At 39.1% G+C, this 12,909-nt stretch overlaps 1 protein-coding gene across 4 annotated transcripts in view; it reads left to right on the top strand.

Moving 5' to 3' along the window:
- fam13b (family with sequence similarity 13 member B) overlaps positions 1–10,123 on the top strand; it is an 83,936-nt gene extending 73,813 nt beyond the window's left edge. For 3 of the 4 annotated variants that reach the window (XM_062425201.1, XM_062425200.1, XM_062425202.1), the window contains 10 exons: positions 261–534; positions 648–789; positions 1,528–1,609; positions 2,279–2,464; positions 3,607–3,824; positions 4,003–4,086; positions 4,202–4,297; positions 4,475–4,884; positions 6,118–6,219; positions 6,457–10,123. In XM_062425201.1, the coding sequence (XP_062281185.1) occupies positions 261–534; positions 648–789; positions 1,528–1,609; positions 2,279–2,464; positions 3,607–3,824; positions 4,003–4,086; positions 4,202–4,297; positions 4,475–4,884; positions 6,118–6,219; positions 6,457–6,580 (1,718 nt within the window). In that variant the 3' untranslated portion in view covers positions 6,581–10,123. The remainder of the gene's footprint in view (positions 1–260; positions 535–647; positions 790–1,527; positions 1,610–2,278; positions 2,465–3,606; positions 3,825–4,002; positions 4,087–4,201; positions 4,298–4,474; positions 4,885–6,117; positions 6,220–6,456) is intronic. The other variant, XM_062425203.1, reaches the window with a different exon arrangement.
- The last annotated feature ends 2,786 nt before the right edge of the window (positions 10,124–12,909 follow it).

Genomic DNA, 12,909 nt, shown 5'->3' on the forward strand with positions numbered 1-12,909 from the left:
CATTAGCATGGCGCTGACAGTCAAAGACAATGTTAATCAGGCTAAGAATGAGTCAGCAGGGTACCCAAGAAGAAAATTAATGAGTTGTTGGATGTATCGGCTCAACAGCACCCCCCCACCCAGGCAGCCTCTGTGTGTTTGTTATTGATATGTACAGTATCTACCTCACATGCAACGCTATTGTTAGCCAGGGATTCAATTAATCTTGTCCCTCCTTTTGTAGTGCTCTGACTCTCTGACTCTCTCTCCCTCTCTCTCAGATCCCGTCCCGGCCTACAAATCCTGGCAGGACGACAACGAGAGCGGAGAGGCGCAGCTGTCCCCGCTGGCCGGTCGCATGGTTCCTCTCCCCCTGCTTCCCCTCGAAGAGGACGGGGAGGAGGAGGACAGCGAGGGAGGGCAAGACTCCTCCCCTTCCTCTTCCCGCTCTCATCCTCACCTCCTGGCACGACGCTTCCTCGACTTCGGGGCGCACGGTGCCCAACGCTTCCTCCAGCAGGACCCAGACGTCACCTCCCCCACTAAAGCACAGAGGTGAGGCAGAGCACATAACATCAGAGTCTTCGTATTTAAAGTCAGAGCAGAAACGTTTGGATTGTGTTTTGTTGAGTTTTGGTTATTCACACGTGCGTCCTCCGCCACTCCAGGCCGCGGCGAGCATCATTTGGCTCCAAAGAGGGGATGAGAGGAGGCGACTCGGTGACCCACCAACTCACCAAGAAGCTTCAACACCTGAAGAAGAAAATTAAACAGTTTGAAGAGCAGTTTGAGAAGGAGAGGAACTACAAGGTAAAAATGAAACTGTTAAGTGAGTGTAGAAAATGTCGTATCAATCGTTTAATTTACAGAACTACAAAAGAAAAAAGAAAAATCTATCTAATAAAAAGCACAATAGTTGAATAATAATATATAATGTGTATAGCACCTGTCATATGAAGCTCAAAATAAAAATTAAAAAAGGTAATTAAAAAGTAAAGTTGTGTTCTAATGTAGGATTTTTCATGATGACAATATTAAAATATAATTTATATTTTGTATTTTGTAAATAGTGAATTAACAGACGTCTGTAGCTCATAATAAATCAGAGCTTCCTTAATAAAAAACAAACAGCTTATGAGACTCGACGTATTTAATTGTCTTTCATTCATTTCAAGCACTGGTGAAGTATTGTATACCTTTATAAAAGCCATTAAAGAAAAGTCACTCTGTTCTTTGTTCTGTAATAATTACAGTTTTAATACATTTTTACTCCAGAGACAGAAACAACTTCTGCTTCTTTTTTCATTTAAATTTTAGTAGCTGTTAAACTAATAGTAGTTGGTTAATTATATTCCTCTGATCTGTTAATATATAGCACTTTTAAGACTGTGTAACACTCAAATGTGCTTTTTAAATAAACTTAGAGTGCTTCACAATTTTAAAAAAAGGCAATACAATACAGCTGAGTGCCTAAATTGTTGTAGAAGTGTCTGAACTCTCTCTCCTTTCTCTCTCCCTCTCTCTTTATCTCTCTCCCTCTCTCTTCAGCCCTCTCATGGAGACAAGGCAGCTAACCCCAAAGTCCTCAAATGGATGACGGACCTCACCAAGATCCGCCGGCAGATAAAAGGTAGAACCACTTGTTCTGTGTGTGTGTGCTTGTGTGTTGGGGTTAGAGTGTATGTGTGCCATCCTGTTCCATGCTGGACAGCTTGACCCTCCCCACTCCTAACCTTTGACCTTTGTAACAACATTGCATGTATGCTGGTCTAACACACACACACACACACACACACACATGCCAGAGGTTGACATGGTTCTCACATGCGTGGCTCCCACCCTCCAGTGTGCTGGTGCGTCCTTGTGAATCCACATTCATTACCTGCGGGGTGAGTTCAGGATGGTGAAATGCTGCATAATCAATACGTAATAAAAAATATTTGGTAACATTAACAGAGATTTGTGTTAAAGGAACCATCAACTAAATTAAAAGTCAGAATTTTTAATGTGTGTTTTATTGGCAGTTACTTTTAGACTTTTCGATTTTTTTTTTGTCTTCATCTCCGTGCATCATTTCCTCGTACTGAACGAACCCCGTGACACAAGTCCACCTCCTCCATGTGAGGGGACGCCTCTCCTTTTCTGAGAACGCAGTGGCCGAAAACATTTCTCTCTGTTTCAAATCAAAATTGAAAAACGACAATAACGCGAGCACCCGCTCTCCACTTTCCTCCCTCCTCCTCCTCCTCCTATCGCCCAACGACTGATTGATTGATTGATTGACTGATCGGCCACCCAGGACGCCAGCACCACCTTTTACCCAGAAGCACGCTGAGGCACCAGGCTTTGCTCCATTCACACAGACGCCACCATGCCCCCTCCTCCCCTTCCTCCTCCTCCTCCTCTATCTGCTCACCTCCCCATCACACACTCACCCCCCCACTCCACCCCTACTCAGGCCAGAGCTCTAGACCGTATCACCTCAGTAAGTACCAAACACTCAGTAAGTAGACAATACAAACACTACTCAAAGTCACAATGAGGCGGCATTGTGAGCGCATCTTGCTTCCTTGTTTTTGGTGTATTTCCTGTTGAAACAGCATGTTGGCACGGAGCGGTAACTGTCGAGTCATGTGACGTCTGTCAGGGAGAGAATTAATGTTTTAGGATTTTTAAGTTTAAAATAAAAAATGTACAGGTAGATGTTTGTTCTGGCTTTCGATGTTTGCTCACAGTTTTGAAAAATAATCAGTATTATTTCATTATACAAGGTTATAGAGACATTAGAGCTGCAGTGTTTGTGGATCAACAGCTATGATTGCAATTACCTTAAAAATCAAATACTTGTTTCAGTCTTCTTCTTTTTTTTAAAGCAAAAATGTTAAATATTGAAAGTGAGGATACAGGACAGTTAACTGAATATCTGACTGTTGATCAAAGTAAGAAAGTAAGATATAAAAATAATGAGAATGCACATTATAATTATAGCTTAGAGCCCAACGTGGCATTTTCAAATGACATTTAAAAGACAACGCAGTTAAGAAAATATATTAGTCAATAATGAAAATAATCGTCTGTTGCAGCCCTAAAAGAGATTATTTCAGTGTAATCACCTAGGGGAAAGCATCTAAGAATAATGATCCTTAAATAAATTAAAATCTCACAATCTCCTAAGGAAAACACAGCAATATAAATTCTGTGTTTTTTATTGCAAACTATAATTGTTTATCCAGAGTTATTGTAACGTCTGACAGTCTGATCTGTAGCCATCGTTCGGCCTCAGAGAATTTTAAATGTCTTTATTTTTTTAAGTATTTCACAGTCAGAATAGAAAAAGGTTTTGTTTGCTGTATTTGGGTTTTGACTTGGTGCCGTGTTGTTTGTTCAGGGTGTGTGTCTGATGTCTCAGCATGTGTTGTCTTTCTCCTCTTGTTGCGACCGGCTCACCGTAACCACGGCGACTGTCTTTTAAACTTCTGCATGTCTGATGGTCTAATGATAGATACTTAATGCGTTTTGTTAGATTCAGCTTTGTCTCCCCACTCTCTACAAACTCGTTTCTTTCATACTTACACTCATCTCTACCTTTTCTTTTTTCTCCTCATTGCTTCGTCCCTCGCTCCTCAGACGCCAAACACCGCGCGGAGACCGAGCTCGGCCCTCAGACTCGTCCGCGAAGCAACACCTTACCCAAAAGCTTCGGCTCCACGCTGGACCAGGCTGCTCATGAGGCAACAGGGGATGTAAACAGGGGTCAACGTCCTACCAGGGAGGAAACACTGGAGCTGATCCAGCGCAGGGTCAAAGGGAAGCGGCAGGAAGACTGCTGGCCTGATGACATCAAGGTGAGCGGCACATTTGACTGACAAGACTGGATTAAAACTGTGGTTAAAGTCACAGTGAAACAGTAGTTAGAGTATCATTATTCTCTGAAATGTGGCTTATTTCTGAATGAAGCTGATGTGGAGGACCGGGGACAAATGAAGAAATTAGACCTCTTAGTTTGTAAATGTCTCTCTGTAGAAAATGACAAAGGAGCAGCTGTCCTGTGAGAAGACAGTCCTTCAAAAGAACCTGCTGCACTATGAAGGCCTGCACGGTCGACCGGTAAGTTACACACATCCTAAATCCTCCTGAAGAGATATTATTTGTTCTGTGAAGCCGCTCAGAAATGAACTCCTTTCACACCACTTCTCTAACCATCTCTGTTTCTCTCTGTCAGGTGACCAGAGAGGAGCGTCTGGTGGTGAAGCCTCTCTATGATCGCTACAGACTGGTTAAACAAATGCTCACCAGAGTCAGCATCACACCTGTGACAGTAAGTACGCAACACACACACACACGTTATCGACTTTAACCACCCTGTAATAAATCCGACCTTCGTGTTTTTTACTTATGTAAATGAGGAGAACAAATTATTTGCAATGTTCTTCCTGTTTTACTACACATTTAGGACTCTCTTCTCTTTTAATGACCTCCTCTCTCTCTCCCCTAGGTGTCTCCCTCGAGTAAGCGGCGAAGTCAGACCCTGCAGCCAATCATTGAAGGTGAAACTGCCCACTTCTGGGAGGAGATCAAAGAGGAGGAGGAGGAAGAGCAGAAAGGAGGAGGAGACGACGAGGAAGATGACAGGGAGGAGGAGAGGGACGAGGAGGAAGAAGAAGAGGAGGAGGAGGAGGGAGAGAGCAGTGGCGGGGAGATGCAGAGCTCGGATGTCATCATAGCCATTGACCCCGTGACTCCAATTGACCGACCAATGAGGAGTCAGAACCAACCTGACAGACAGAGTGACTGTCCAATGAGCGACAAGAGCCAGACGGGAGGTCCAATGAGAGCCAAGCTTGAGGAGGGGTCGGGGAAGCTCGCGCTGGACCTGCGGTTGTCCAGTTCCAACGCCTCGTCCATGTGAGAACAAACACCATCATTTTGAAATTCGATACATTTGCTGCCTCTATTTCAAATTTTTTTATCCGTAAAAGAATGTATGAAAAACCAGCGTGTATATATGACACGTTTCCCACGTGGGTTATTAATAGTAATGACAGACCTTTCATGACTCAGTGAAGGTTAAATAATCAGAGATGATTAAATGTCTCTTTTAAAAGAATCATTGTAGTATTTTAATTTATCATTTCAGAAAGCTAAATCTGGTTAACAAACTGAGAAACTTTGCACAAAAGCCAGTTTTAACCTGTTGAGTCTATAAATCCGAGGCTAAAGAGGTTAAAAAAGAAATGCAACTAGTCAGACACAGTTTCCCTCCTTAAATGTTCAGCTTTCATCCGACTGCAGCTGTATTGATGCATTAATGAATATCAAGGACAATTATTTACATACAGTATGAGAGCAAATAGCAAATTCAACCAGAGCAACCAGATGTTGTCACTGTCTGATTTTATAAAATAAGAAACAGAATAAAACTAATGTAATAAACAAATAAGTTATGAAGTTGATGAGTGAGAAGATTCATCAAACACTCCCATTCATCATTAATTAAGTTTTAAATTAGGAAAAATATAACATTTATTCCTCAATATCAGCATTTCACCTACAGTATGTCTGAATGATGAAAATTCATTTTTAAATCGATACATGAAGCCAGCAAACATATTCCAGGTCTGAAGAGAGAATGAAAACAGACACATGGTGAAAAATAAACTGGAAGGCTTCATGTTTACTGGACTTAATTATTCAGTTTGTTAAAGCGTTTGTTTTTTTTTTTAGCTGTATTAATTAATTTCATTCCTGCCTGTGTGGGAGGGAAAAAAAGAAGCTGTGATTAATCCAGTTTTGCTGACTTTGCAGAAACCACCAGGAATAATGAGAGACTGGAAAATGGATTTTACCTGCTGAGTCAGTAATCACTTAAATGTGTCACCGAGCTCATAGCTGGAGTTATCTCTCTCACACACACACACACACATACACACACCTCTAATCAGCTCAGGTTTGTACATCCAGGTCTCTTACCTGGACATGATCCTGATAGCTGATCCTTCACACCACCACCGTCTTGAATTAAAAGAATCGAGGCCAAACAGTTGCGATTGAGCTTTTTTTATTTTCTTTTTTTTTTCCTCCAATACTTTAACTAACATTAGTGTTTTTAACTGTGTCCCCATTTTCATTGTCCTCTAGGCCAGAGCTGCTGGAACAGCTGTGGAAAGCCAGAGCAGAGAAAAAGAAACTGAGGAAGACCATCCGAGAGTTTGAGGAAGATTTCTATCAGCATAATGGCAGGTAGGTGAACACACTCACACACAAGAAATGTAGTAATATCACCAGAGAACGTTAATGAGTGTAGTCTGATTTCATGGTGAATGTAGAAGGTAAAAATCTCTGATACTGAAGTCTGGATTAAATGAGTCAGATTAGGTGATAAAAGAGCCAAAAAATACTGCTTTGATTTAAGAGCATGAAGTGGGGGCTTCATCAGGACTTGAAAATTCAAATCTGGTTTTTCCCTCTCTCCTGTAGAAACGTTCAGAAGGAGGACCGGGTGCCGATGCTGGAGGAGTACAGGGAGTACAAGAGGATCAAGGCCAAACTTCGCCTCCTAGAAGTTCTCATCAGCAAACAGGATTCCTCCAAATCCATCTAGACCCGCCTCGTGCAGATGCTCGCACACATCAGCTGTCACGAAAGCGGCTAGGACCCGCCCACTCGGGACGTCCTGCAGCCGGTCCGACGGCATCACAAGAAAAACTCCAGCCGACAACCATATCCAGATCACATGACTCCAGAAAAACCTCATCAGATCAGACTTCATGGCCTCCGCTCGTTATGCTGCATTCATGTCACGTGGGAAAAATAACCTTCAGTGTCTAACTGGTTCAAAGTTTCTGAGGTCAAACGTTGAAGTTCAGTGATTTTAACGAGCGTAAACATGGGTTGTGTTTAAAAGATCTTAGTTGGAGAGACTTTAGAGGGTCACCTGGAAGTTCTGGTTTCTTAGTTTGGTGGTCCAGGATTAGGAGTTCACAGTACTTAAAGCCACTGGTCAAACTCAAGCATCAAAACTGACTAAATGTATACAGCATTCATTTGGAGTTCAAACTTTGGTTCTTGCTAATATCAGTATGAGGAATGAGGACGAGAAAGATGTTTTTAACTGTTTCCCAGCAAGTGAATCAGTTGGCAGTAAATTATTTTTAAAAATGCCTCAAATTACTTTTATCTGTTTAAATTTTACCAAATATTTTCAGTGAATGCAATGAAAAAACTTCAAGCTGCTAGTAATATTTTTTGCTAAAAGGCCCCATTAGTGAGAAATAAGCAGCACTGAAAATCTGACATTTTTAACCATATTGATCACAAAATCTTTTGATATTTATCATCAGGTTTAAGTGACTACAAATATTTTCCTTTTTATGATGTCAGAATGAAGTAATGTGGACATTGGAGTTTTTTGCCAAAACTCAAAGTCTAATCAACCACCTAAAATCTGACGTAAGCCGTATTCACTGCTGGTTTCACGTGACATGAATGCAGCACCTGCAGCTGCCTCCGCCTCTTCGTCATTCAGCCAATGGCCTGCATCTTATTTGAGTGACAGCAGCCATGACCAATCATCTCTTGCTGCATATCATTTAGAGCAGGATGCAGTTAAAAGAATGGCGGGGGGAAAAAAGAAAAAAAAGGAAATATCATCACTATGTTTTGTCATCTTCTTCATCATCATCATAATTATCCCAACAACTTGACTCAAGACTTTGCACTTCTCATGTCTCGTTTCGTTGTCTTCTGAGGGGAAAAAAAACATTCTGACTTTTTAATTTCAGACTTTTCTTTATCAATCTTTAGTTCCTCATGTCATTTGTTTTTCCTTCCTTCCTTCACTCTGAGGAATCATTATCGGACAGCTCGAGGACTGACATTTTTAGACCCTCTTCACTCGATCTTTTTTGGGGACGTCACTCGGTGTGAAAAGTCCCTCCTCCACCTTGCTTCAGGGAGACATGATTGGTTTAAACCACCTCTCCTTGGCACGAGGTGACTTATTTTATCCTGTTTTATTCTTCATTTAACATCCTGAACGCGTCACCTTCTGACTGATTTTTAACATGAATTCACCCGTTTAAAACTCAACTTTGTGCGTGTGTCCTCGTTTAAAAAAAAAAAAAAAAAAAAAGTATATACCAACATGTTTATGAGACACTGCTGTTCATTATTTTTTCCTGAAAGAAAAAGAGTATTTGTTGTATTCCAAGAGAAATGGAAAAATAATTATTACCTCCTGGTGTGACCTTGGAGCGGTTGGCTTCAGTTCAGGACTGATTCTCTTTTTCTTTTTCTATTCTTCAGTATTTTCTTGGACTTTTTAAATTCGATTTTGGCAATATTTGTCAGTAAGATGTACAGCAGGTTGACATAAGGAGATGTTATCTGTATTTCTCCTTCACAAATTAACTCCTGTTTTCCCATGAGCCTCTTTAACAAAAAGCTGGTTTTAAGAGCTCAAATGTCCGAGTCTGTCAGTCATGGACTCGTCATTTTGATATTTCTGACACCGCTCTGCTTAAGACACTCATGGGAAACAGTCCTACTCAGATTCACAGATTATATGATGTATATTTTTCTTCAGTTTGCTGCATGGAGGTGCGGCAGGTTTCTGAGAGATCATGGGTGATAAAAGCTGAGGAGTGAGCAGAGGAGCTTTTGATTGACAGCATCTGGTCCTCTCCTCTGAAGCTATAAGCAGGTGGACTACAGGCACAAGTAGTCTGACCTGGTTTGGTTTTCTTGCCTATCATTGGGTACACGGCCGGTTTCCTGAACAGCAGTCGGGGAACAGTCAGCAGTTGCTGTGCAGCTGATTTGGCGGCCATCAAAAAAACCCTTAAAAAACTGGTTCATCTCTGGTGGTCAAAGACAGAAGTTTGATTGTAGCTTTAAACACGATGAGGTGCCAACACTGCCAGCACTGATTTAAACACAGAGGAGCGTCTTTGTCTTCAGTTAATTAATTATCTTCTCCAAACTGATGATGAGTTGTTTGACAAAGTCGCAGCTGAAGGTCTGATTAGTACAACTGCACGTTAGTTCCGTGTTACTTCGAGGGGAGAAGATTTTTACAGCCAAGTAGTTTTTTCTTTGGTCGAATCTGCAGTTAAATTTCCTGCTGGCAGGTAAAGTGACGACAGGTGAGGAGGAGAAAGTCTAGTTAGAAGTTTGACGCATGCACACCAGTTTGTCCTCTTCATTCTTCTTGTATCAGGCAGGATTCAAGAGGTGAAATGAGGAGACACATTTCTAAGTCATTAATTTGACCTTAAGCTGGTATGTTAGTGTATCCTCTGTGTTGGCAGGTGAAGTTCTATTTTAAGAACCTCTCTCTGGTTTAAGTCTAAACGTGGCTGGTTAATTGTTGGATTTCTAAGCTGTTAAAAGGCAGAAAAGACAAAGAACATTTCTTTCTGAACTGATGTAAAATAACCTGCCAGGATCAAAGCTGACTGTAGTCAGTTCTGACAGTTTGAGCTATGAACGACTCCAAGAGTTGAACTTTTATGTTTGTGAGAGTTTGTAAAGAATATAAGGGAGGTGCAGTGTGTTTCTGTCGGGACAGTAAAGTTCGGAGGTTTGATGTAAAAAATAAAATTAAAAAAAAGATGTTATTTGCACAGCATTCACAGAATGCAGCCCTTTTGTGTTTTTTCATTTGTATTTCTAAAGATGAAGCACTACTTCTATACAAATATAAATATATACTGTATATAAAAAACACCCGAAGGAATGAATGTCAGAAATGTTTAAATTATTTCAAACATTACGTTTGGCCCCATTTGGTTCATTATATTTGTGATGCCCTGAGAATGTGTGTTTTGTTTTTTTAAATAAATATTGCTATTACTATCATAACCATTATTTTGTGTGATAATGACAATAATAATCATTTTGTATCTACTCACTAACTGTAAAACCAGCTGTAGAAGTTAGTCTGGCACTGTGTGTGGCTAAACAAACATGAACCTGCTTGTTTTTGATTTATTCTGTCGCTCTGTGTAATATAAGCTAATATAGAAGCAGTACTGTAGTGAGCTTGCATGGCAAAAGAGAACATAATAGTATGAATAACATGATGTATTGTTTCTATTATTTGTGCCATGAAGCAGCAGCAATAATAAAGTTTGCGTGGAGGTTCTGCAGTTTTTGGGTAATGATGGGTTGGATCGACTCTGTGTGTCGGCGTGTGTGTATGTTTGAGGTACAATATTTTTTTCTTTTGGTTTTATTTGGATCTTTTGTTTTCAGCCGGACACACACATTATCACACACACTCTGCCTGGATGTCAGTAGAGTGTGTTTTTACCACTGTTGTCAGCATAATGTTCATGTTGGCGCTGCTGAGAAACCAAAATATGAATACATGTGTTTGACAGAAGGTAAACAGGGATTGAAAAGCCAATGACAGATGTGTCATATCTGAAAACATTCCAGTTTTTATCATCAGTCAAAAAATGGAAACATTCATTGTCAGTCTCTGAAGGGCTTTTCTTTTAGTCTTCATTTTTAGTGTAATGAGGTGAACGGTCAACTTGTTTGGCGCCTGGTTTTCTAAAAATATTTCAAACAAGCAAGCAAACATTTAAATTTTAGTTTAGTTTAGTTTTTCATTGTGCCTGCAACAGAGTGGTAAAATTCACATGTGGTTCATTCGTTGTAAACTGTAAATGTATTCTGTCTCTGTCAGTGTACAGTATGTTTCATCTCACACTTACCCACATGCATGGTTGATTCACAGACCTGGAATTCACAGCAGAAGTCACTGCCAAAGATGTCTCACGGAAAGTTAAAGAATTTGAAATCTGTTAAAAAAAACTTAAGTTGAGAAGACAGATTTGTGCTGCAGAAAATACGACTGAATACTGTGTTTAGATTTCTGTTCTGATCACAAACTGCAGTTACAGCCTGGTTGAAACTAAAACCTACTTCATGACATTTTTTACACTGAATTTTGCTCTAAATTCCTTCAGCCAGAGAAGATTTCAGGAGTTGCAGGTCACAAACTGCTCCCTCTTGCCTCCTCCAGGTCATCTAACATGTGATACTGTGTTTTATCACATCAATGTATTGTATGTATGTATGTATCTATAAATGTTTTCTTACTCTGTGAATGCTTTTTTTTCTGTTGTTTCTTCATTAACAAAAAAGGATGAGAAAATACAATCAGCAACATTAACACATGAAAATAAAGACTAAATTTACAAGCTTGCCACATCATTTCTCTTTCTTGTGTCAATAAACACATGCTGTCATTTTGTTAATTTATGCTTAGAGAAGCTATACTGTAAAAAAGGTTAAAATACACAGATCTAAAAAACTAAACCAGAGAATATCTGGTAGCTCAAACAACTAATCATTCTTTCATGTGAGTGAATCTTCACCTTTTTTTAATGTTTCTTATATTGTAAGATTTACTGGTACAACATGCAATCATGTAGTTCAATAAATATGAAAAAGTAAACTAATCAACGCCACTGAGCCAATCACAGGAGCAAGAGCAATGGCATTCATAAATACATAATTAAAATAGTGAAACTTATTTTTAAATTGTTGCTATTGTTTCTTGGTGCAACTCTATTTCTTAAGGTTTTATATTATGTTTTTCACCAACTTATCTGGTATTTTTGTGACAACATTTTAGCTGTTTTGGCCTTTTAAGCTCTTAAAACCTCATATGTTGCAAAATTATGTGACTTTGCTTTGAACTTAATTATCTGTGTATTTTCCCGTGAGCCACAAAGCAATTTTCTCATTCATAAATACATCATCAGTCATTAGTAAATGGGTATTTGATCCTCAATAAAGCTTCCAGAGAGCAGAGAGAGTATCCTTTAGTCATTGAAAAAACAAAATTGCCTTAAAGAGGAGATAATTATTCAAATTAATCTTATTTAAAATGAAAAATGCACCAACATTTTTGGATGGTGATTTTTAAACATTTTTAAGAAATATTATCCAAATTTAACCCAGAACAACCCCTGTATTTCATTACGTTTCATAACGTAATATTTCATTACGTTATATCATTCATTTATAGCTTGGGTTTTGAGAAAGAGTGGTCGTCATTTTTCATGATTTTCTGACTCTAAACAATTGTGAAAATAATGAACAGATTAATTGATAATGAATATTATGATTAGTTGCAGCTCTAAATGTATTTATCAACAACTGTGACTCTTCCTGTTGGCTCCCATAAGTGGAGGCTGGTGTATAAACGGATAATGGACAATGAAACACAGCTATAAAGATATACAATGTCTTCATTGGAGAAGTTACAATTATTGACAAAATACCACTTACAGATACAATACAGTGTTTCATTAATCACGTATTAAATGTTTACTGATTATAAATGCTAAATAAAAGAACTTGCTTTTCTTTTCAACCTGCATTTACACATTTTGACCACTTGGGGGCAGCTGAACACTGTAAACATTACTGTCAAAATACAGTATTATCACCTTATAAAGTGGACGTGGTGAACGATACCAAACAGTTACCAACTTACTTTACCCATCCAGCAGAGAGGCTGAATAAGTATTAATTTGGAGTCATGTTTCTTTCCACTTGACACATTTAAATCCACATTCACTCTTTTTTAGGTCTGTTTTGGTGTTCAACATCTCCTGAGAAAAAGATATGTGACTGGAGCAGCTAAGTTTAATTTAATTTCATTTGTTTGTTTGTTTTTATTTTTATATGGGCGATAGATAGCTAATCAAAAATGGATTTTAAAAAAAGTAAGTATTGATGAAGTTAAAGTGTTACAACAGCCAATACTGAGGGGGAAAAGCAAAGCAAAATTAAGCTGAATTATTATATACAAACTTGTGTTTGTGTGTTTCTACACCATTTTACTTTATACTTTCAAGTCGTTTACATTCATCTTATTTCTTTAATATTTAACTATGTGTCTCCTCTTCC

This window comes from Scomber scombrus, chromosome 9 (genome assembly GCF_963691925.1).
Source record: "Scomber scombrus chromosome 9, fScoSco1.1, whole genome shotgun sequence".
Taxonomy (NCBI): Eukaryota; Metazoa; Chordata; class Actinopteri; order Scombriformes; family Scombridae; genus Scomber; species Scomber scombrus.